We start from the raw sequence: 25,409 nt of genomic DNA on the forward strand, positions 1-25,409 counted from the left end.
TAATCAGATCTGGTGCCATTTTAATAATAATGTATAAAAATGGAAGCTTTTTCCTATTATTTATTTATTATCAAATCTTCTAAGTGATGAAAACACCTTAAGAATTAACAATAAAATAATTTTATATCATAATTAACAAAAACACCATAATGAAATGTTTTCCTTTAGAAGACATAATAAGGCTGTCTCTTGCATATGAGGAACAGTAAACCTCTCAATTACATTTTTAAAAAGTTATCCTCTACTGCCCTGTGAAGAAGCAGTGTATAATGAATAGGCCTTCTGGCTGAAGGTTCATCCGCTACATACAAATAAATCCAGGTAAGGTTAAAACCTCTGCAAAGTCTCATTGACAGAACACCTTAATGAATAAATCTTTTCACATGCTCTGCAGTGATTGGCCTGCGTTTCAAGGGGGGGATGAAAACTAGCCATGATTTAAACATGTGAAACAGCATATAGCAAGGAGCCTGTGCAGTTTACAAGTTTGTTTTCATGAAGTGATTAAATAGGAATCAAGTTATTTATTTAAAGTCATTAAAGTTGATTAGTATTCAGTACATAATTACCAAAACTATTATATCAGTCCAAAATAGCATTATTTAATAAAAGGAGGCAGCAGTCCTTATGTAAACAAAAATGTGTAAGGCCACATGGCAACTGGTCCTGAGTCCTGACTGAGAATGTGATCCTGGTTAAGGATGCACAATTGAAATAAATAAATTCTACAATATTATTCACCACAATGTAACTCAATCCTAACTCATATTGTAATAGGAGTTAACTCAATGTAACTCATATTAACTGAAATGGACTTTGTCAATAGGACAAATTTGTGATCTGAAAAAAAATACAATAAAAAATTATTTTATACCTTGCTGCCTGTTCAAGGCACTTGGCGAGCCATAGTTTTTAGTAATTTATACGTGTGTCATATGACAACCATTCGTGATGTGGGAATTGCTGATCATGCAGCACTAGAACCTGGTCACAGTCAGCAGCTAAACTGCCTCTGCACCGCTCTACCCATCAGCAGGGAGTCGGAGGTCTCTGGGCCTGAAACACCCCAGCAGACTTCAGTATGCTGCGAACTGAAAGATTTGTACAACCTAACAGCCTTTCTAACAGCGTCCGCTTTTTTTTGTCCTCACTGCGCCACATTACGTGTGTGCCACGTTTCCTGCATCTGCATTCTGCCTGGCCGTCCAGGGCCCCGCGACAGAGACAATGCTGAGGGTTCATTCCTCCTTCCTGTTTTTCGGCACTGACTGATAAGCTCATGTCCTCTTTTACTGTTCTTCTTCTTCTTCTTCATCTTGCTCATCGTATGCATCTTCCCTTGAGGTAAGAAGAGGGAGCTCCATTTCTGGATGTTCTCGGCCCGGCAGTGGTCTTAATGTTGGCCCACTACCTACAGACAGAAGCAGACAATCTGAAGATAGACAGGGGAAATATCTTTGACATAAAAGAAAGTTAAAGAGAGAAAAGATTTGGAATTTTTCTAAAATCCTTCAGTGAGAGATATAAGCACTTGTATAGAATAGATTTTGGCCTTGTTACTATAATTAAGAAAAGTATTATTTTGGTCAAAAAAAAAAAAAAAAAAAAAAAAAAAAAGATGTTTGGTGAAGGGGAGAGTAACTTTACAGGCATTACGACAAACTCCAGTGGTAATAATCAGATGTTTTTTTCTAATACCACAGGGTCACACTAGGCCTGCACAGTAACGTCTAAGGTCTGAGTGGCAAAAGCATGCATCACCTTTGCTGTAGTACGTCTTCAGGCCCACGTGTAGAGAGATACCAGACAGACACACGACAAAGCCCAGCCAGTTCACCGTGCTCATTCTGTCTCCCAAAAATCCTACTGCCAACAGCAGAGTGCACACCTCCTGTATGCACACGCAGGGGAGGGGGAGAATGTTGATAAGTGAGCATGTGATCTTCAAAGGATAGGAAGATACGCTCCTTCTAAACACACCTTTATGTGACTGGAAAATTAAAACCCTGGATAGGATGTGTCAGGGTAAAAGTTCATGTTACCAAAAATAAGAGTAAAATTGAAAGAATGGAACATCCCACCTAAATACAAATGTGTTGTGCATTAGTTTTTTTAATCTTTAATTTTCTATCAAGTTTCTTACTATCTGCTGGTTAAAGGCACGTTTCTGGTAGACTGGGATTCAACTACAACCGCAGATGGTAGCAACAATGAGGTAAAAATTACTGCACATTGAATTTTAGTTACTTAATAAGACCATTTCAAACTTGGCACCTGTATGTCACCATTACGGTAGGTGAGTAGCTAGAGTAAGCACAGTCTGGGCCAAGGTCATTTTTTGTTCAGCACATTAAAAAGGTGGAAGAAGTTAAACTGACTGAAAAAAGATTAAATCCAAGTTAAACTAACACTTTGCGCATATTAGTTCTCGCTGTCATTGATGTCGGCAATTTAGCCAACCTGTTAATTTAAATACAGATTCAGTCTCTAATGTTGTTGGCTGGTATACACCACAAATTGCTGAAGTAACTCAAACACACATGCACACTTGCAGTCAACCATCTTGCACTTTTACACTGTATGATGCTTTAAAGTAACATTTACGATGAATGATCTCTGTGGAATTGAAAATGATTGAGTAACTAGTCCATAATAGAACATCAATTAGCCCCAACTCTGGTCTATGTCCATGCAGTTTAGATTGTACCGGACTCTGTGATAGAAAGTGGTCAAGATCATTAGAGCTGAGTCTGAGTCAAGGCCAAGATGGGGACACACTGAATTTGTAGTAACTGAGTCTGAGACAAGTCCAAGGCTGTGTGGGCAAGACCAAGGCCAGTTTAGTATTTTTTTCCCATAATATAAAAGTAATAAATGATTTATAATTAATTAATTATACATCATATAAATAAATAATATTAGTCTTGATAATATAATGTATGTAAAGAAGTTTATAAAAATTAAATATTATACTCTATATTTAATACTAGTCTCAATTAATCTATACTGTGAGATTTATGTGTCCCTATATCTATAAAAGGTATAACAAAGTCAAACCATAGTCATCTGAATATAGAAACCAAGCAAAAATATTTTAAATGAACCTGCTAAAATAGCAAATTTGGCAGCAAATGTATGTTGAAGTAATATGGCTTTCTCTGCATGAGGAAAACGCTATGCCATTGCAACAGTAATGAATACTATTTACTTGCTATGGTAACATTTGCTGATGGCTAAGTGAATTTTTTTAATCTTATGAATTCTACATGTACAATACGTTTCAGTTCAGGATATCAAAAGGTTGTAATATCTTCCATTTAGCCTACTCAAAAATCGCAGGTTGTATTTTATTCGGAATAAGCAATGGTAGTAAAAAAAAAAAAAAAAAAAGGCTTCCAATGACCTCAAACAGAAGCATGTACTTGCCTCGTGAAAAAGTCCTCCTTACCCCGATACCAAGATAAGACTCCAATTGATGTCAAGCCTGAGAGCATACACGTAATGGCACTTGCAATTCACTTCACTTCCTTTGTAATTACTGTATTTATGTCTTCAAATAACAAACCTGTTTTAAGGCCTAGACACACCATGTGCAAAGGAAGAATGCATTAAATCCTAGCTCATCACATCTTTGTGGTCAATGATTCACCAGAACAAAAATTCTTGACTTTTATTTGAGCAACTTTTCCTAGCAAGACAAGGCTTGAGAACTAGGAAATGTGCAGTGCTTGTTACAAACAGAAGAGGGCAGTCATTCTTTTTTATTTTGCTCTAGCTAAGAGAAGCACAGAGGACTGCATGACGCTCACTTGTGTCTCATTAAAAATATCTGTGCAACATCAGATTGAATCTGCACTGTTAAACAGGGTAAGCCATGTAGAAAGATTTAAAACCCACAAGCAATGTGCAGTGTTTTTGTTGCTATTGAGCCTGCATATCGAGCGGACAAACAACAAACCAGTGTGTTTTGCAATGAAAAAAGGTCTTAAATTTCAGCCAAAATGCAAGATTAAACAGCTTTATGCGAATTGCTGTGTGTGTTCACCTTAAAGATGCCGGCGATGGAGAGTGTGAGACTAGAGGTCCGGGAAACCAGCAGGAACTCAGAGAAGCCCAGCCCAAATGCCAGGATACCACCCACAGCCAAAGCCAGGACAGAGAAGAGCAACGGCTGGAACTCACTCACCCGGAACAACTTATCTGTGGTACACAGACTCAGCCCTGCTCTCACACACACAGACACACACGCACGCATACACACGCGCATATATACATACGCACACACACACACACACACACACGCATATATACATACACGCACACACACACACACACACACGCGCATATATACATACGCACACACACACACACACACGCATATATACATACACGCACACACACACACACACGCGCATATATACATACACGCACACACACACACACACACACGCATATATACATACACGCACGCGCATATATACATACACGCACGCACACACACGCGCATATATACATACACGCACGCGCATATATACATACACGCACGCACACACACGCGCATATATACATACATACACGCACGCACACACACGCGCATATATACATACATACACGCACGCACACACACGCGCATATATACATACACGCACGCACACACACGCGCATATATACATACACGCACGCACACACACGCGCATATATACATACACGCACACACACGCGCGCATATATACATACACGCACACACACGCGCGCATATATACATACACGCACACACACGCGCATATATACATACACGCACACACGCGCATATATACATACACGCACACACGCGCGAATATACATACACACACGCACGCGCACACATACACACACGCACGCGCACGCACACACGCACGCACACGCACGCACACGCACACACAGCAAGGAAACCAGTAGGGATGAACTTTTAAGGTGACCTAATTATCTGCGTATAAAGGTGAGTGGAGTTATATTTGAAACTAGGTATCTTACCCTCATACCGAAGAAAAAGGGGAAAAAGACCCAGAAACATGAGTGGCTGCAGGTGATACATGGTGTCAATGGGGTTCTGGAGCCCTGCATGGCAATCAAACAGACAGAATAACATTAGGAGGCGATCCCCACACATTCTAAAGAAACACAACATACATGTGTATAGCATTAGGGTTATGAAAGAATGTTTTTCCAACTATCGCCAACAAAACGGCGCTCTGCTGCCCCTCGTCCCTGTGCGTCTGGCCCATACTGACCGAGCTCTGCTTTCTGCATGAGGACCTGGGTGAGGGTCCAGCGGATTCCCCCAGTGAACGAGGCCAGCAGGACCATCAGGAAGCCTTCCAGGTTAAACTGTGTGGATTTGAGCGTGAACATGAACAGGCCTGCTGCTATCAGCAGCACCACGAGGATCAGGAACGGGTTCTGCCGAGAAAGAAGAAAGAAAAGGTCATAACCTCCTAACACCAACTCTGCAGGCGAACACTTGCATGCCTTTAACCATGATTTTAGCACATGACTGCTGCCTCTTGTTATTGCCCCTCTCAAAAAGCCATTAGTCCCAATAACAAAGCAGACCCTCTGGTAAAATTGTCCCAAAACTATGACCTTCACACTTTGAGCTAAGGCACTCAAAAGCCTATTTCAAAGTAATGTTTTCGATCACATCACTTAAAAGCTTTGTTGGCCGTTTTATGACATCTGAATGGATGTCACAACCTTCACTGCAAATCTGCCCACAACTCTTAATAATACCCCTCCTTCTTAGGAATTCAAGGAGTGACTACTATTTGTAATTGTACAGATTAGGGTTATAAAGAGTGGTTTCTGATAATATGAATCACAATAATATTAATCCATTAGGCTTTAACAGAGGATATGAATCTGACCTTTTGTTAGTCACACAAAGGATGTTGGATATAGCACTCCTCACAGCATGCAGAGATGTTCCCTGACTGGTCACCCTGTGGTGGCATGCTTTAGACATACCAGTGGGTGACAGTAGAGCTAATGAACCGAACCCCTCTCATGTGAGTAGTGCTGTTCTTCCACAGATATCCAGGACAATAAGAAATGTCTTGGATAAAACACTGCGGCATGAAATGTAACTATGCCGGTGTAATCAAATGCTCACCGGTTCCTCTAGCTTGAAGACCAGGGAGAAAAACAGGATGAAAAGCACGGCGGAGGACTTGGTCATCGTGTACCTGTAGACGCAAGCCAACGAGACAATGCCTCTTCACAATGTCTGCAAATTTTAGCCCATGGGCCACACTGAAGCTACATGCACTTATATAAAGGCTGAATCACTGGTTGCCCCGCTCTATCCCCTCAGGACATAGCCATACTCCCAGAGACATACTCACAGACTGACGGTAATAAAAAGGAAGCTCCAGTTAGATAAGCCAATGTCTATTGCAGTTGCCAGCGCTGAAAGTCAAAGATGTTAAAGAGAAAGGATTTTCAAAACTGCTGGCAAAGTCAAAAATGATTAGCTACAATAAACACAGATGTAATACAAATGAGTAGCTTTTGGAGACGATATTTTAATAAGAGGACACAAAAAGAAGTTGATAGGCAGTGAATGGATATCTGCCAGATATGGCTCTTTGATATTTAATTATGCTGAAACCAGGCTACATTCTTCAGACTGTAAAATCAAACATTGCAGGTAAATTGAGTAACAACTCCTGAGCATGCCACACAGTCACAGTTAGCTTGGACTTCTGCTCTCTGTGTGATGAGGTCACTTATCTTATCACACTTACCCCAACCACCATTATATGACCAACGAGTAAAAAACAAATTCTTATTCTAGAAAAGCCCTGCACGTGTGCACGTTCATCCAACCTGTTGGTGCCACCTTGGAGAGGTACTCTTTCCAGCTGAGCGTGACCCTGGGCTTCCGTGTCCACCATTGCATGATGCGGCGAGTCAGCGCAGACAGGCAAAATATAATGGTGAGGTGAACCAGCGTCATGAACAAGGGAAAGTGGAAGATCTATGAGCATGACGAGAGTGATGCAAAGCACTGAGATCCAAGCACAAAGAGACTGAATAAGACAGAAAAGCATTATCATCAAAAATGAAGGAAAGGAAGTAAGGCAAATGTGGGGAAATGGTATATGCCATACCTTCATGAGCCACTTGTTGTAGAACGTGATTCCAATGGAGAAGACATAGTAGAAGATCGTCAGGCCCACCGTGCGGAGCGCGCGGCATACGATGGGCAGGGGGCATGCCATTCTGACAACCTCAGCTTTGCAGACTTCCAGGTTTCCCGATTTCAACTAGCGCAGGAAGCCAATTTTTAAGCACCAGCCACAACAACCAAGAGTAATCCTTCTAGTAGGTCGATTTGCCAAATGTAACATGATACTGCAGTTAGCCATTTACCACAGTGTGATCAAATTATAATTAGATAGAATGTTATTTATAATTAGGTAGAATGTTAAGATAGCTCACTTTGGATCTAGATATGTGAAATACATGCTGTTCCAGCTGGAAGCGCAGACTGTCCATTTTGACAGCAAGAGAGCGACAATTAAACGGCTGGTGCTTATGTTTTGTTTGCAATTACTTGGAAACAGTCTAATATAGCTAACCACCTAGCTGATCAACAGGTAAAAATATGCTCCAAAGAGAACAACGCGTCTCCACCCGGCATTGGCCAAACATTTGCCACGTAGCGGTGTTAAGTTATAGCGACCTAACCGCACGAATGTGCTACACGATCAGATGCAGTGAACATGTGACGCCCAGGTCCATACTGAGCGTCTTGCTGTCAGTGCAGCTTCGCCCTGGTCTCCCCGATTGCCTGTTAGCCAGGCTAACCTTAATCCTACCTAATAGCAACGGAACATTTGAGCAGATGTTCTTACCTCGTTTGTGACATCTTGCAACAAGAAATTGGCTACATTAACACAATTATGTTACCATAACTGGTTTCCCACGGAGCACTAAACTGATCGGTAAACATGACCCATGTTTATTCTAACATAACTCGGTCTAGTTGGCAGGAGGGCAGCTGCTATATTGTTCTGACGTGTACATGCAGTGCACCCCGGGAAATCTTGAAACTTGAAATCTAAAAACCATCGGCTACTATTAAAAGATGATTGCTAAGAAAATCTTGTTAAACCTCAGTTGTGTTTTGATGATCTGTGTTTAGTGTTTCTGAGAATGGTTTTGTTCTGTTATAGAATGATCACGTTGAAGCTGTCACTCGCGTACCGTTTTGTCTACCTCCAACACGTAGAGGGCGCTCTAACACAGGAGCACCTCTAATTACAATCGGAAGGCAGTTGGTGGGTTAGTTAGATGGCTAGCAAACAAACATTTCCTACCTCAGCGTCAGTGGCTGTGTAAGTGTTGAAATTGTTGCTTTGATTGATATTTGGTAAGTTATTTACACTTCTTAAACGACGCACGTTTCTTTGTAAATGTCGCAGTTTGGACAATAATAATATATAAATTCTGTTTTAACTAACCGTTATTGTTCGTTCACTGTAGGTAACACTACTGAAAGGCAACTGATTAGCCTTCCCGGCACAAATATGGCGGAAGAAGATGACGATCCAGGCTTTGACGAAGAGTTGGATGATGGTGGGAATGGTATAGATTCAGGTCATGGAAAAAGAAAGAGACTTTTCTCGAAAGAGCTTCGTTGCATGATGTATGGGTTTGGAGACGACCAGAATCCCTACACTGAGTCAGTGGACATACTCGAGGATCTAGTGATAGAGTTCATTACGGAGATGACACACAAAGCAATGTCTATTGGACGTCAAGGCCGTGTTCAGGTGGAAGATATAGTTTTTCTCATTCGAAAAGACCCACGAAAGTTTGCCAGGGTTAAAGATCTGCTGACGATGAACGAAGAGCTGAAGAGAGCTCGCAAAGCCTTTGATGAGGCAAATTATGGATCATAAACCGTTAACATACGACTTGCTGGAAGTTCTTCAAAACGTTTAGTATTTATGGTCAGTGACTTGCCTGAAAATGTAACCACGTTGCAGTAACATGTCTAGATTTTAATAGGGAATATTTTTCTCACTGCTTTCGCTTTTTTTTTTTTACTGAACACTTGATAAATCCAAACATTGATCGAATTACTTAGTGGTGAGTGCTTCAATCAGTAAAAATACTGTAGATCTTGTTTTAGAAGTAACCAATAAAATACAGATTTAAAGTATGAAAACATTTTTCTAATGTTGTTTCTTAATTGAAAGGTTTACAAATCTAATTCTCTGTCCAACATTGACTTTTCCTGGAAACTGAACTTGTTCATCAATCAAAGCCCCTATAATGTTACTAATAGGTTCAGTTAGCATGCATGTACTTGAGGAGCTTCCACTTTGCTTGCACAAATGAAGGAGGACCTCTCTCTCTCTCTCTCTCTCTCTCTCTCTCTCTCTCTTTCTGTGTGTGTGTGTATGTATGTATGTATGTATGTATGTATGTATAATTAATTTAGGAGATGGATAGCAGGTAGATGGTCAACCATAAATAATTTATACACCAAAATTCATATATGGTGGAATCTGTCTGATTATAATAGTTTATCCTTTACATGTATTGATATTTGCCAGATTTCTAAAGAGACTATTGCATAAGTCATCATTTGAAGTGGTTACTTGTTCCAGTAAAATTCAGTTCTCATGAATAATTAGTCTTCAAATGAACCATCTTCTATTCCACAAAGTGGGTCCCCCACATGGAGGCAGCCATTTTTAAAATACATATTACAGAATCTCTGACACATCCAGGTCAATATGTGTCAGTATAATGGCTATTACATAATGTGTGGAATAATCATTGGACTTATTGCTCCTTTAAATAACCAGTAATTGCAATGTGTATGTTTTGTGTTGAGATGGGGCCATCATGAACCCTATCTATCCAATCTATCAATCATCTAGCCTAAATATTAATTTGGTCAATGACACTGAGGGAGAAAAAAAGAAAAAAAACTTTATTGATGGAGTCCTCAGAACAATAGCTTACAGATCTAAACATCAACTAAACACAAGCATGTTTTTTGATTTTTTATTCCATTCTTTCAAGCATTTGTTCTTAAATACAATGATGGATTACGGTTTTAGCCTTGGTCTAAGCAGCGATAACATGCTGCTGATCTAGTCTAAATCTAGACTAAAACGCCCGGCAATGTGGGGTCTACCACAATATGTGTTCTCGATGTACTTAGCATCATCATGTGATGGTGTTGGGAACCACATATCACAGCTTGGCTCTTCTGGTCTTGCAGGAACATGTGGGTCAACCGAACCTCAGAATCACAGTTGTGTGCTGAACCTTGGCAAACCCCACCAGAATGCCTGTCTGTATGTCTGTTGAAGCAGCATAGCTTTGTCAAGATGGTGGAGGAAAGACAACGGACCGTATGTCGGACAAAAGGGAGGATTATGAATGGGTTTGAGTTGACGGGGGTTAAAGGGGACAGGAATGTCCATGAGTCTCTGTTTTACTGCACATTCTCCATCATCTTGAGGAATTCTAAAAACAAACAAACAAAAACATCTAACATTAAATTAGTGCAAACCCTATGATTTAAGTGATGAGCTTTTAAGTGATAAACTTTCACAGCTTTATACAGTACTCGTTCACTCATCATTAATAGATGGAGAGTTATTTTTTAAAGGATGTCTCATGATGACACCTTGCAATGCAATATGCAACGTACCGTCAAAGTCCAGCATGCCGTCTGCGTTCTTGTCGCCGTCCTTCAGAAGCTCATCGATCTCATCCTCTGTGATAGCTTCACCGGTACTGCGGATGATCTCGGCAAACTCATCTCTGTCAATGTAGCCGTCAGCATTCCTGTGGACAAAGTACAAAGTGTTGGATGCAGGATTATGTTCTCACTGTCATTTTCGAAGTGAAGTATGCACGAGCATCTTAAGTAACGTACTTGTCGAACACACGGAAGCACTCGGCCAGCTCTTCCTCGCTCTTGCCGGCCTGGTCCTCCTTTAATAGCCTCACCATCATGACCAAGAACTCCTCAAAGTCGATAGTACCGCTGCCTAAGATTTTATAAAATAACACATTCTTGTCAGTGTATAACCATGCTGGATTCGTAACCTGCCAATATCTTCCCCAGTTGGCAATGATGCACATCTGTACAAGAATGTGCTTTAAAAGAAATTCCACATACCGTCCTCATCGACCTCTTCAATAATTTCAGCTAACTCCTCTCTGGTTGGATTCTGTCCCAGCATCCTCATCACGGTACCCAACTCTTTGGTGCTGATGTCACCACCACCATCGGTATCAAACATGTCGAAGGCAGCTTTGAACTCTGTCAATTACAGAAATAACAAATTATTACAGAAATTAAGTATTTTGATACATATTTAATATGGACAAACAGGACAAGTTATTGCGTGATGTTTTGTGTCTTTTTTCTTTTTTTTTCTTTTTTTTTTACCGCAAACTTACCGGCAAGCATCTCCTCGCTCAAATAGGAGCGGGCCTCCTGTTGCGCGTCAGTCTACAAAAAACAATAGTTGCGTTAAATGTTCCATAATGTCATTGTCACAATACCAACAATTATAAGTACATCGACGAGATAATTAGTTATAATTCTTGTTGCCATATTAGTTTAGTATATTATGGTCCCTCGGTTGTTTTAAAAAGTTGGCGGTCTTTTCCAAGCAGTTGCGCACTGCAGTTGGTGCATTAGTGCTATTTTAAGGATCAGCAGGTTATCTTCCCAAGCAGTGACTCTACATGGTAATTCCGAAATATAACTCGAGGAATGTGTCGCCTAAGCATGTAATCCGGCCACACAAACACTGCTGACAGACTCCGGATCAGGTAGCGGGTCACTCACTATCCGTCTCCCATCTCACTGGCTCCCCGCCCGTTTGGTTTTCTATAGTGCTACATAATAACCGCACCAAAAATAATTACTGTTCAATAACAGTTCTCAAATCCATATTCAAAAGACATTGGGAATTACACCCGCAACACTAGCTTGTAGGCTAACGACTTTTTCTGTAGAGCAGGTCTGAATAGTTTGAATGTTTTTAAGGCATAACACGTCTAATCATCAACTGCTGATATTTTACATTGCACCAATGTCCCTCAGGCGCACGTCTTCATTCAGTTTCCCAATTAATAATACTAAAATTAATTTTAAATAATCCAGTCTATTGAATATCGCCATGCAGCTTCATTAACGTGTCATGGACTACATGGATTCTTTTTTATATATAATTAAACCGTCAATGTTTGGCTGTAAGTCGTTAGCATTAGGACATAAGTATATATTTATCTGCTTTCATGCGCAGGATTATCCGATCTCTTACCATGTCTGTGGATTATTTTTTCCCACTATTATCCACCAAACAAGCCCAAAGGAGTGGTCAATCCGCGTGCACCTCAACAGATAGACTAGACGTCAAGTGAGAGTTCAGACCCACTTTAAACGGGTCAAGGAAGACACGCCCCTTAGCACTCACAGGCCTCCAGAATTAGAATGTTGAACATTTAGGGTTCTGAGGCACTGGCAAGCCAACGGTGACCTGTAAAACAGCAGATCTCGTCTTAACAGGGAAATTTTAAGTCTGTAAAAGATTTTGTCTTCCTGCAGGAAAAAAGACCATAAAACAAGGAGTTGTGGTAAGAGTTCTGAGATAACAATAATTATTTCCTGCACCCCAAGTTACAGATTGTTCTGCAAATACTACATTCACAGGTGACATATATACGTCAAGGCAATAGTGGAAAATGTTTACAACTAAACCAAGACATTACATTGTGCAACAGTAACAATATATGCAAGTTAAAAACTATCCAGCATAGAAGGAAGATGGAAAAATAGTTTTATGCTGAAAAGTTTTTTGATACTGACCAACCTGACTTATTAATAGTGGTTTGTTAGACACTCCACAGTTATTAAAAATTATGACGTATTTTTCTTTAAAGGATTATAAATGGAATTCATGTGAATAACACACTGTGTAGAATATTCTTTTGCTGAAGATTAACTCAGGGGAGGTGCTCTACCCCATGTCACAAGCAGCATGAAACCGTAAACCCCTGTAGAAAAGTGCTGTCATGCAGAACTTCAGCGTTCCCTGAATAGCAAATGATTCTGTGCTATGTGATGTCTCAAGATACGCCCCACCCTTTCCAAAAAAAACAAACAGCAGTGCAGGTAGTCCATACCCCAAAGAGCTAGGACCTGACCCTCCATGTATGGTGCATGTTTCCTGAGTGGAGGAACATTAAGGAAGCGGATTGGAGAAATGGAAGGAGGGCTGATCGGTTGTGTGTGTCTGTGCCTGTGTGTTGGGTGCCTGGCAGGGGAGGGTTTCAACAGTTGCTTGAAGCTAATAGGGTGGGGAAAGGGAGGAGATAAAGCACTCTATAACCTGCACCAGAAGCACAATGTTTTAAAAGGAGAATTTCAAGGTGGTGTGCACAACAGGAGCAATGGCTTCCTGCCCAACACTTGCACCTCAAGAGTACTGGGACGCTCCTGGGTCTTGCATTTGGCTTGTGACATCTCACCTTGGCATTACCATTCTGGAGATTGCAATTACTGCACTGGCATGGTGCTTCAATTACCACCCACATCAGTTTAAGACCTAGAAGTGTCAAAGGATCATACAGCTTCTGAGCATGAAGAATCTGCCTGACCAGAAAGAATTCAAAGTTTTTCCCTCCCCTTTTCTTGTCTTGGATGAAAATTGTCTCAACATTTTATGCTGTTGCTGTTGTGTTGTGTCCACTATCTGGAGATCAGCTATAATCTCTTCACATGGTAACATGCAGGGCTAAGTGAAGATCCTTAAATAGCCTCCTGCGTCAGTAGGTAAGTATTTGTGGAGAAATATTCACATGTTTAAAAATGTAATAGGGGACAAGAGAAGACTCTGAACAATGAGTGAAAAATAATGCAAAAAGAAGCAGAGAAGCACTGGAGTGGGACGCAATGCAGAGCTGCTCTTGATAACAGGACGGAGGAAAGCACACCATCTCTGAGCCCGGCCAGGGCTGGGCTGAAGCTTCTAGAAAGTGAGGGAGTGAAAGCGGCACAAGGGGCGCTCCATCACCTTCCACTCAGGAATATGTTTGCAGCTTGTTTCTGCAAACATATTCCTGCCTCTTTCAAACCGTTTTCTAGCTGCAGGATGTGAATACAAACTTAAGAATGCAACTTGGATGCTTCTTGAGAGTTTAGCCACATAAAATGTTTGTCATATAAGAAATCATTCATTGCAGAAGTAGTAAATGTGTCAACCACTTTGACATAATAGAATAATTGAGTATTACATTGCATAAAATTACATGCTTTAAATATGCAATGTGCAGAAATATGAGCTAGAATTGATATAGGGAGGGATTTTTTTTTACCATGACAACAAGACATAAAGGCAAAGTGAGGCTGTTTTATTATGTAACACTACAGGGCGGGGCCAGTAGTGCAAAAGTAGACGAGTGGTTTGAAGAGGTGGGACATCGTATCTTAAGAAGGAGCTGTGGGCACAAGGGGACAGCTGGCTTTCAGGTGGGGGGGTTAGGCCATAGTTACTTTCTCTTAAAAGGTTTGGATGGTTATTTATAGATATTTCACAGTCCAAAAGAGATAGTTCCAGAAGGACACCACCTCTGGTCTCAGTCCATATCCTTATTGTCTACAGGATAAGCTTTCTCCCATAACCTCTCGATGGGTGTGAATTTCTTCCACAGTTTTTTTTTTCCCAAATGTTTGTTTTCTCATTATCTGGGGGTCAAAAATGAAGGGACGGAATGTTGCATCTTTACTGAATGTTCTCCATCATTTTTAGAAACTCTAGAACAAGAAGAATAAAAGAAGAATATTACAATGATGCTATGAACATATTATTGTAAAACAAAAGATTTTTAAACAACTTGTCTTGTGTGACTTCATAATATTTTTCTGCAATATTATAAAATTATGCTGACAGAATGAGAAGAAAAAGAAAAACAGGAATCTGGAAAGTCAGAAGAAAAATAATGCTAAAATGACATGCATGTATATGACTGTATATGACTGTGTATATATGTATATATATATATATATATATATATATATATATATATATATATATACACATACATATACACACACACATACATATACATACACACACACACGTATATGTCTTCACCGTCAAAGTCAATTTTTCCATCTTTGTTCATGTCTCCGTCTGTCAAGAGCTCGTCTATCTCCTCCTCTGTCACTGGTTCCCCAGTGGACCGCAGGATGTCACCAAACTCTTCACGGTCGATAAAGCCATCTCCATTCCTGTTTATTGGGGTAGCAAAAGAGGGCAGTCAATCCCTACATAAAGAACAGAGCCTTGGCCAGCTCAGTTGCTGAATTTGCTCCATTTTAAATCTGAATAAACACCACAGTGATGAAAAAAAGCAACAACAACATGATTTTGGACTTCACAATTTAACAATTTAGATGCTCATTTTCTTAACATTTCCAGGAGACTACTGATATTCATAAGTTTCTGTTAGTGGTACTTGTAGAACACACATTTGCTTTTCCTGCAAGACAGTAGACTGGAATGGTATCATATGTGTTAAAGGTTAGTCAGGTGTCATATTTAAACTTTTACTGAGTAAGAAGTATATTCAAACACAAAATTAAAATGATGTAATAAAATTCAGCAGCATGATTTAAAAAAAATAAAATACTATTATCATGGATTTAAGAGCTTTGGCAACAGTTTCACTCAGGATTATCTTGTTAAATGTGCCTTCAATTTAAAAACATACTTCAATTTAAATGGAGAAATAAACAAGCAAGAAATAAACAAGCATAATCTGTATCATTAGGCTGTTAGTATAATCAGTCCTGAAGGTTTTTTTAAAGCAGGGAAACCTACTTGCCCCTTCCACAAAGGCTTTACAAAACACAAATGAATAGGTAGTGATTAAAGAGACTATTGGGTGATACTTCAGTCAGCTCCTATTATTTAGATGTACATCTGCAAAATAATATGGCTACAAAACTGACGTGCAGTCTGCCCAACTCATTAATCGTTTGGTACATTCTCAATAGCTGTGAGAAGTCTAGGTCTGACATTACCACTTTAGATCTTCTTAATGGTATATTGTGTTTACTTTTGTAATATTCAGTAACATATCAAATGAAAGTAAGTTTAATATATATCTCTCAGTGATTATTGAGTGCATGTTCATTCTGTCTAGGTAAATCAGTGCTGAGCTACACTGTAACACTTTGAAAAGTTTGTTTATGATATGTCAGGAATATCTAGCATTTACTCTTAGATATAATGTGTTTCTGAGTACTTTGTCTGTATAAGAGGTTGAGTGTTGGTGTGCTATTTTGAAATTAATCTCCTAAATTAATCTTCTAATCTCTTTAAACCTTCTTTGTAGGACATCTAAGAAAGTCTTGAGGAGGGTAGTACAAAAACTGCTATATGTATTCAACATTGATAGTGTATATCATGAGCATAAAAGCTTTCCCACAACTTTATGTTTGTTTTCAACAATAACAAACATTAAAATTACTTTCCTATAAACATGGTACTGTACTTTGCTATGTGAGTGCAAAGCTATATGCTTTGAAACCTGGTTACAAGACTGCATTTCTGCCCATGGATTGAATCATATCCTCAGAAATAAGGCTCTCTAATGGTGTTGCCGTTGGTGAATGAACTTGTGGGTCAGTCCTGTGACCGCCACTGCTACTGTGATGACATACTTGTCGAACACACGGAAGCACTCAGACAGCTCTTCCTCACTCTTGCCAGCCTGGTCCTCCTTCAGCTGCTGCACCATCATGACCAAGAACTCCTCAAAGTCAATGGTGCCACTTCCTGGGGAAGCACATCACACGTTCATTTCATGTGGATGGAGAAGTGGATAGAACTTAATGGGTCTAATTAACAAATCCCATGAATGGAGAGGGATGGTACCCAATTACCACACTGAAAACATACCGTCCTCGTCAACCTCCTCAATGATGGCATCCAGCTCCTCTCTGCTTGGATTCTGTCCCAGCATCCTCATCACGGTTCCCAGCTCTTTGGTGCTGATGTCACCACCACCATCGGTATCGAACATGTCGAAGGCAGCCTTGAACTCTGTAGTAAGAAATGAACAGGTCACAGCATGACAATACATATACAGAGAACTTTTCATGCCATATTTTGCCAAACATCTGCCAAATGCTGGAAATGTAAATGTAAATATTTTCAGAGTATGTGTGAACTGTAAATGATGAGATGAGGATCTTTTTTTTGGAGGGCAATGGTGGGCGTCAGGGTGGTAAATAATGTGCCATAAGCAATTAATATCAAAGTACATCTTTCCTGAAGCAAGTATGCGAGCCTAAATATCTTATTCATGTGATTTATTACATTTATCTTATTAAAGCCCAAACTTTAATTAAAGATTCAAAGATTTTATCTCTTTCTCAATCATGTCGATTTAGAGCTAACATAAGCAGGGCAATGGTCACTGACATCCTAATATACTCACCAGCAATCATTTCATCACTTAGGAAGGAGCGGGCGTCGGTCTGGGCTTCCGTAGGCTACATATGAGAGGGGGACAAAACAATGGAAATGCTTGGAAGGAGAGAGAGAGAAGCATAGCGTGAGAGAGAGACACACACACACAGAGAAAGAAAGAGATGGAGAGAACAACGAGGTCTGCCAAAGACACATAATGTTACTGATTGTATGCGGTTTGAAACAATATAATGAGTGGCAATCTTAATTCTCCAGGTTTAAACCCAAAAGAGACGCATGACTATAGAACATAGTGTTTGTTGTAATACTGGGTAATTACTCAATGTGTTCTGTGAATATAAAGAGAATATACTGAAGTAAAACTAATCCCCTCACAACTAGTAAATGGTATCTTATCCTAAAATGAAGAACTTTCTGTTGATATATTCTGTCCAAGCATGGGATTTAAAGCAATAGGTGGGTATAGTGATGAAATTAGCGAGTGCTGATTTTAATTACCGCAGGTGCCCACTGATATGAACCTGTAATTTGAAACATTGTGGAACATTTAAATGGAATAAAATCCAATGTAATGATTTTTTCCACTAAACATCACAGATGAGACATCAGCCCTCCTATTGTACAAACCTACTTCAAATATTTCTTGAATCCAGTAATTTCAAAGGTGTACCAAGGTGAGATATATTACTCTCTCATTCAAGACTTTTCTTGATGCAGATCACAGTCCTAATAATCAGTTTCAATGCACATAATTGTACAGTGGCATTGCATGCACATCTAACAGATTGTTAACAGCTAAAGGTAATATATGCTAACCACCCCACAAGACTCCTATAAGTTCTTTAATTTGCTTAAGATGGTAAGGGTAGATGTGGTTTCTCCCTTCTTTTTACTTGTTGACATGTACTTAGATTCTTTACCCTTGGAGTTTCTTATTTAATCTAGAGGGTGCCATGTGCTATAAGATTAGGAATCCTTCAACACACATGGGATCAAAAAAGCCTGTGATTTAAACACCAGCACATACTTCAACTATGCATTCAGCACCCTAATATAGCTCTAATTAATACCTCTCCCAGCTGAAGACTGTCACAGGAGGAGTCTGGCATTAAAGATAATGCTCCGTCCTAACATATGTCCTCTTGTCTATCATCTCTGCAATTCACAGTACAAATGTCAGAGTATACGCTTTCCTTGTTTCACACCCACCCACCCACACATACCCTCAGTTTGTCAATGCCACAAATCACAATTAAAAACCCACTTCCGGTTCAAAAGCAGAGCTTCCCAGCATACTTTTTTTTTGTACATGGCTTTAAAACTGGACAAACATGAACAGGAGGCCCGTGCTGCACGTTACTGCTGTAGATTATGCCAGTCTTCCCTAGTCTTCTCCTGCTAAGCTTCTCAACATTCTTGCTTAAAAATAGAAGATGGTTTTATGCTAAAACTGTCCCCATGGTTCCTTGCATTACATGGAGAGAACGGCTGACAGAACAAACCAACACAAAGCAACCAACCATCCTTCACTGGAGTGAAGGTTCCCATCAATGTCTCCAGCCCTGTGATCTCACTCATACACCAACTATGTTAGACATTACTCTTCTGCTTACATGTACATGTATATCACCAGAAATAAAGTCAAAGGTATGAATAACACCCAGTATTATGTGATCCCACACAATAGCACAAATATTCTCAGCACAAACGCTGTACACAAATGGGGAAAGAACAAGACTGAAAGTTTATGGTAGGACATAAATGTTCTGGCAGTACACTTACAAAGCAATGATATAGGCTAAAGTCGTGTTATCCTGAAAACAAATAACTAGACAATCATGGATGAAACCTTTCTAATGCAATGCAATCTCCAAAATACCATCCTATTCAAAACATGCATGACCGTTATGTCATTCATCCATTCTATGGTTCTATTCAGTACCTTCAAAACTGTCACAAAGGGGAAAACACATTTTAATTGATGTTATTATGCTAAAATCTTTTCGTCCATGCCTAAGAGCTCAACATCAATACGCTATAACCCATACAAGAGATCTTACCATTGTGAAGGCCTGTTCACAGTATATGTGAGAGGAGATGAAAATAAAGAATGGGACCTATTTGTCCAACAGGTTAACCAGGGATGTGCACCCAATAAATATCCACCCTTTAAGACTTCCTTTTCCTGAAAAGTTCAGGATTGGGTTAGAAGCTTGAGACTGGGGACTTATCGACCAATGTCTGATGTCTGGCCTGGTTACATCAAAGGCACCACCCCTTTCCTGCATCTTGCTTTATCACATTGCTCATTGCCTCCACTAACAACTCTTCATTGCCCCATATTTAGATAAAGGACAAGACAAGGACCCCCAATGCCATTTATCAAAAAAGTGGGTGGGGGCCAGTAAGAGGTTATTTTAGCAGAGCATAGATGCAGATCCCAGTAGCAGATGGACACTAGCCATCACACACACACACACACACACACACACACACACACACACACACACACACACAGACACACACAGACACACACATATATTAATGCATCACAGTATTAAAGGGCTATGATATGTGGCATTACATACATACTTGTATTTCTTCACCCTATCTGCCAATTACTCCAGCTGTCTGTATAAAAGCTTCCCACTGTCTCTGGAACTGCTGTTTCATAGCTGCTGCTTCAAGTGAATACCTTAATACTTTCAAGTGAATGTTCCTATGAAACACACTTCACTGGGGAATTTGTAATTAAAGACAAAGTAGAATAGGAGAAAGATGAATATTCAGAATAGAGAAGCCATAAGCCATAAGAAATTCATTTTTCTCCTCTTTTAATTTTCTTGTCTTTGATGTTTTTTGTGGCACAGAAAATGTGTTATTTGTCAGCTACTAATCTCCTTCTCCATATAGCCATTGATGTTGTCTAGGTGATGGTGGTAATCCTTAGATTGAGTTTCACTGGTTTTGCAAATATACACTGGCTGGACAAAAAAAAAGGTCACACACACTAATATTCCGTTGGACTGCCTTTAGCTTTGATTACGGCAAGCATTCACTGTAGCATCATTTCCACAAGCTTCTGCAATGTCACAACTTTTATCACTGTCCAGAATTGCATAAATCTTTCCCCAAGATCTTGTATTGATGGGAGATTTGGACCACCGTGCAAAGTCTTCCCCAGCACATCCCAAAGATTCTCAATGGGGTTCAGGTCTGGACTCTGTGATGGCCAATCCATGTGTGAAAATGATGTCTCATGCTCCCTGAACCACTCTTTCACAATTTGAGCCCGATGAATCCTGGCATTATCATCTTGGAATATGCCCGTGCTATCAGGGAAGGAAAAATCCATTGATGGAATAACCTGGTTGTTCAGTATATTCAGGTAGTCAGCCGACCTCATTCTTTGGGCACATAATGTTGCTGAACCTAGACCTGACCAACTGCAACAACCCCAGATCATAGCACTGCCCCCACAGGCTTGTATGGTAGGCACTAGGCATGATGGGTGCATCACTTAAGCCGCCTCTCTTCTTACCCTGATGCGTCCATCACTCTGGAGCAGGGTAAATCTGGACTCATCAGACCACATGACCTTCTGCCATTGCTCCAGAGTCCAATCTTTATGCTCCCTAACAAATGGAAGCCGTTTTTGCCAGTTAGCCTCACTGATAAGTGGTTCTCTTAAGGCTACACAGCTGTTTAGTCCCAATCCCTTGAGTTCCCTTCACATTGTGCGTGTGGGAATGCTCTTACTTTCACTATTAAACATGTCCCTGAGTTCTACTGTTGTTTATCTACAATTTGATTTCACCACACGTTTAAGTGATCACCATTCACGATCATTCAAGATTTTTTTCCGACCACATTCCTTCCTCGAAGATGATGTTTCCCCACTGTCCTTCTGCTTTTTAATAATGCGTTGAACAGTTCTTTACACGATTTTTAGTCGTTTCAGCAATCTCCTTATATGTTTTCTCTGCTTGATGCATGCCAATAATTTGACCCTTCTGAAACAGATTAACATCTGTTCCACGACCACAGGATGTGTCTTTCAACATGGTTGTTTAACAAATGAGAAGCCACTCACTGCATCAGTTAGGGTTAAATAACTTGTTGCCAGCTGAAACATAATCACCCATGCAGTAATTATCCAATGGGAGGCTCTTACCTATTTGCTTAGTTAAATCCAGGTGGTGACCTTTTTTTGGCCAGACAGTGTATCTACACACACAGTCTTAGTGTTGACACTACAACAAGATATCCATCCATGCATATGTAAATCTACAAAGGAGCACATTCATATTTAATAAATTACAGGCATATAATATAGCCAGATAATGCTCTACAAGCTCAGCAACATTTTTGGTCAGCTTACAAATAACCATTCAATAATGAGTTAATTATTACATGGTGAGAATGAAGGCTAGACAGAAGAGGTTTGGAACTAAAGGTTTGTTCTCTCTCATTGCAAACATGAAAAGTAGTGGTAGCTCAGTGGTTAAGGTACTTGACTTGTAATCAGATGGTTGCTGTTTCAAGCCCCACCACTGCCATGTTGCCACTGTTGGGCCCCTGAGCAAAGCCTATAACCCTCAAGTTGTATGCAGTCATAATTGCAAGTTGCTTGGTACAAAGGTGTTAGCTAAATCCTGTAAATATAAAAGGAAGTATAAATATTCATCTATAGCATTGTTACCTTGCAGGTCTGTAAATATGAGAATGATGAAAAAACAAAAGTTTGGCAGTTAATTTTTCCCATTCTGATTGCAATGTACATTTCCTGACACTTTTTAAAAATAATGACTAGGGACCATTTTAACAGCTTAACCACTTGCTAGTGGGAATGTGGCTGATTTAGGTTTTCTTTTAATGAAATGTGAATCCTCATTTTGAGTCCAGTTTCTTCTAATTCTGAGACACTTTCTTCTATGCATCCTACCTTCCTTCCACTCATTCAGGATTTTCACTAATTAATTAGAGTCACGTTAGTGCCACGTATGCTTACCTAATCCTAATTAACATAATCAAGCCCCATTCTTAATGATTGGGGTCCATATACAAATCAGGACCACTTAATGTATTAATGAAACCTATAAAACAATAAAGCAATGTATTTGGAAGGGCCCAGATTCTGCACATTCTGCTTTATTATTTTACAAAAGTGTAATTAAATGCTAACAGTACTGTGCCTTCGTCCATCTTTAAGTTTGAAAAAAATATCAGTTTGAAAACACTGAAGCACTGAAAATAAACATTCCTGCAGCATGTAGTCTTAGGAAAACTAGAGCTCATTCAGTTGATATTTAGTAGCCTGTCATCAGAAAAGCCCCCTTCAGTGTTGCTTGGCACCCCGTACATGCTAGTGCAGATAAAACCCACAGACAACACTTATAAAAATTTGAGAGCTCAGTTAACAAGCATCTCCTCTATTTGAGTAACTGATGTTCTCGCAGTCACATCAGGAGGCTTATGAGCAGAAGACTGACAGCACCAGCTGGATGACAGACACTCACTCACACACTCTCACTCACTCACTCTCTCTCTCTCTCTCTCGCTCGCTCTCGCTCACTCACTCCCTTTCATACTCCACTTTTATTCCCCACTCTATTCTTAGACATTCTTAAGAAGAGCAGCTGGACCCTGGAGGCCAACTTGAGACACATTACAAACTAAATAAGGGAAGTCAAGCTGAGCGCCTCCCCCAGTCTCCTCCTCAAAACCCTCTGTCCTTTTCAACACTGAAACTACCACCATAGACACACTGAAGTTATTTAATGTTGGGCCAAGATTGAATTAACACTATCTGGACCATTTTCTCTGATAGCTACAGATAAGAATAATAAGAAAGAAAACCCACTACAGTTATTTGTTTATTGCATACATATATAAGTACTTTACAGTCAGGCATTTCACAAAGGTTTTTGATCTTAAATTAAATTTTCATTATCCACAAATTTACAAAACGTGAACTGCATCACATTTACAGATAAGAGATAAACAATCCCAAATCTTGAAAGGTATCAAATGAGTTTGATACAAATTTGAAAGATAATCATATTTTACCTTAGAATATGTATACAAATGTGATTTCAAGACAGCAACGTTTCCAGACTTCATTGATTACTGAGAAAATCAGAAGAAAATGTTATTACATGAACTGGCTGCCACTACATCATATAACGTGTCTGTAGGCTACGCCCTCAACGGGAACTCAGCATGGGAACCACTTTATTATTCCGAAACCCTTCATTTATCCGAATTATTAAAGGCACTTCTTTCTTTACCAACTTAAGAACAAGTTCAGTGTGGTGCATATTTTGAAAGTCCAAAAATTCATGAAGGTATATTCATGTTTTTAATGAAAGCGAGCACCCCGCTATAAAATCATCATTCTGTGCGACAAATCAAGCCGTGTGATCAGGGCAACGATGCGGCAGTGGAAGAAATCATGGACAAATTCTCACATTAAATTAAGATGTACTAGGCAAGGGAATTTGCTTGTATACAACATTATTATATATTGTATTTAATTACTTTATCTTCGGCTGAATCTTGTGGAGCTTATTGTTTTTAGTTCCTAAAATTACAGGGGTGTGAACAGCGAATTAAGGCAAAATGAATCTCGGAAACGGAATACGTTTCAACCAACACAGATAAGCAAGTTATTTTTTTCCTGTCACAATTTTGTGTTCAAATTAAAGAGTTTCTTGTGACAAGCTCGACATCAGGTGTAGCGTATAAAGGTGAGCGTCTCAAGTATTCCAAATACAGTAACGTTTCAAAAGAGGTGCATATTCACTTTTAAATACTCACATTGCAGAGGACCGGTTTTCTGCTGCTGATGCCGCCAAAAGCACGTGCAGAGCTCAGCAGAGGTGCAAACTACTCGATAGACGGATATTAAACGTTACTACATAACATTACAATCATATCATGTATCGTTTTTATCATTTCTAACGTAAATCTTCATCGCATCAAAGACTCATCGAGGAGACGTAGATGCCGTGTTTTAAAACAAGTTTTGGTCTTACACTTTAATTTTTTTTAATATAAGTAAATAAACAGGATACTACTAATAAAGGACGACGTAAAAGTTCCAAAGATCTTTACAAAGCCATACATGATTGTAAACCATCAAATGATTTCAGGAAAGTATAAGACTAATCCCGTATAAATCATATACACGTCAGAACAAAAATAAATAATTAAATACCTCCTAAGAAACAAAGCGCTCCGTTTCGCAATCAAGCGTAGAAAATGAACAGAGAGGATACAGACTCGAACATGACCGAATTCTGCGCATCCTAGAGAGAGAGAGAAGAAGCGTTGCTATGGATAACGACAAGAGGTTCAATCTTACCGATCCATGTGTTAAACTACCGGAGACCGACAACGTTACGACTTTTGAAAGTCTGCCCACGCCGGACCGAGGACGCTGTCTTTTCCGTTGTATTCTTCTTTCTGAGACAGCTGTGCTGGTGTTCTTTTGCATTTTTGTGGCACTTAGCGCCTTTTCCCTGCTCATAAACGGATGTGCACTGCTTGGCCTCGGAAGGTCTGAAGACCTATCCTGGGAGCCACGCTACGCCTTGCTTAAAAACCTTATCCTAAGTGATCTCTTGCTTATTCTCACCCAGGGTCCCACAGTTATCCACTGCCTGCTGCTGAGGCGCACACTACCCTATGGGGCTTGGTGCCTGATCCAGTATTTCATCGGTACCATGTGCATTTTCTGCACCATGCTCACAATCACCTGCATGGCTCTGGAGCGTTACCTGTACGTGTGCAAAGCCATCCACTACCTGCGCATCCTCACCTCCAGGCGCCTGTACCTGACCGTCAGCCTCACGTGGCTGCTCTCTTTCAGCATCTCAGCAG

At 39.9% G+C, this 25,409-nt stretch overlaps 4 protein-coding genes across 7 annotated transcripts; 1 reads left to right on the forward strand and 3 right to left on the reverse strand.

The window, feature by feature from the left end:
* Positions 1–104: 104 nt before the first annotated feature.
* Positions 105–8,063, reverse strand: slc35c2 (solute carrier family 35 member C2). Of its 3 annotated transcripts, none has more exons than XM_026998107.2 (10): positions 7,896–8,063; positions 7,149–7,304; positions 6,865–6,916; positions 6,381–6,444; positions 6,149–6,221; positions 5,271–5,439; positions 5,014–5,097; positions 4,046–4,221; positions 1,762–1,891; positions 105–1,411 (listed from the first exon to the last, which is right to left on the reverse strand). In XM_026998107.2, exons 2-10 carry the CDS (start codon positions 7,257–7,259, stop codon positions 1,290–1,292), a joined length of 981 nt encoding a protein of 326 aa, XP_026853908.2. In that variant the 5' UTR covers positions 7,260–7,304; positions 7,896–8,063; the 3' UTR covers positions 105–1,289. The 3 variants fall into 3 exon arrangements, with proteins under 3 accessions (XP_026853908.2, XP_026853907.2, XP_035378197.1); XM_026998106.2 differs by having other exon boundaries at positions 6,865–7,015; XM_035522304.1 differs by lacking the exon at positions 7,896–8,063 and having other exon boundaries at positions 6,865–6,911; positions 7,149–7,227.
* Positions 8,064–8,304: 241 nt separating this feature from the next.
* On the forward strand, positions 8,305–9,214 carry taf13 (TATA-box binding protein associated factor 13). Its single transcript, XM_026998109.2, has 2 exons — positions 8,305–8,413; positions 8,527–9,214. The coding sequence occupies exon 2, from the start codon at positions 8,571–8,573 to the stop codon at positions 8,943–8,945; it is 375 nt and encodes a 124-aa protein (XP_026853910.1). The 5' UTR covers positions 8,305–8,413; positions 8,527–8,570; the 3' UTR covers positions 8,946–9,214.
* Positions 9,215–9,967: 753 nt separating this feature from the next.
* tnnc2 (troponin C type 2 (fast)) lies at positions 9,968–12,454 on the reverse strand. The gene is made up of 6 exons (XM_026998126.2): positions 12,348–12,454; positions 11,476–11,527; positions 11,192–11,335; positions 10,946–11,060; positions 10,718–10,854; positions 9,968–10,530 (listed from the first exon to the last, which is right to left on the reverse strand). Exons 1-6 carry the CDS (start codon positions 12,348–12,350, stop codon positions 10,499–10,501), a joined length of 483 nt encoding a protein of 160 aa, XP_026853927.1. The 5' UTR covers positions 12,351–12,454; the 3' UTR covers positions 9,968–10,498.
* A 1,961-nt stretch (positions 12,455–14,415) lies between these two features.
* LOC113569976 (troponin C, skeletal muscle) lies at positions 14,416–25,038 on the reverse strand. Of its 2 annotated transcripts, XM_026998124.2 has the most exons (7): positions 24,892–25,038; positions 24,345–24,413; positions 17,533–17,587; positions 16,992–17,135; positions 16,754–16,868; positions 15,180–15,316; positions 14,416–14,839 (listed from the first exon to the last, which is right to left on the reverse strand). In XM_026998124.2, exons 1-7 carry the CDS (start codon positions 25,021–25,023, stop codon positions 14,808–14,810), a joined length of 684 nt encoding a protein of 227 aa, XP_026853925.2. In that variant the 5' UTR covers positions 25,024–25,038; the 3' UTR covers positions 14,416–14,807. The 2 variants fall into 2 exon arrangements, with proteins under 2 accessions (XP_026853925.2, XP_026853926.2); XM_026998125.2 differs by lacking the exons at positions 24,345–24,413; positions 24,892–25,038 and adding an exon at positions 19,586–19,692.
* Positions 25,039–25,409: the final 371 nt, after the last annotated feature.

The sequence above is a fragment of the Electrophorus electricus genome, chromosome 24, assembly GCF_013358815.1.
Source record: "Electrophorus electricus isolate fEleEle1 chromosome 24, fEleEle1.pri, whole genome shotgun sequence".
Taxonomy (NCBI): domain Eukaryota; kingdom Metazoa; phylum Chordata; class Actinopteri; order Gymnotiformes; family Gymnotidae; genus Electrophorus; species Electrophorus electricus.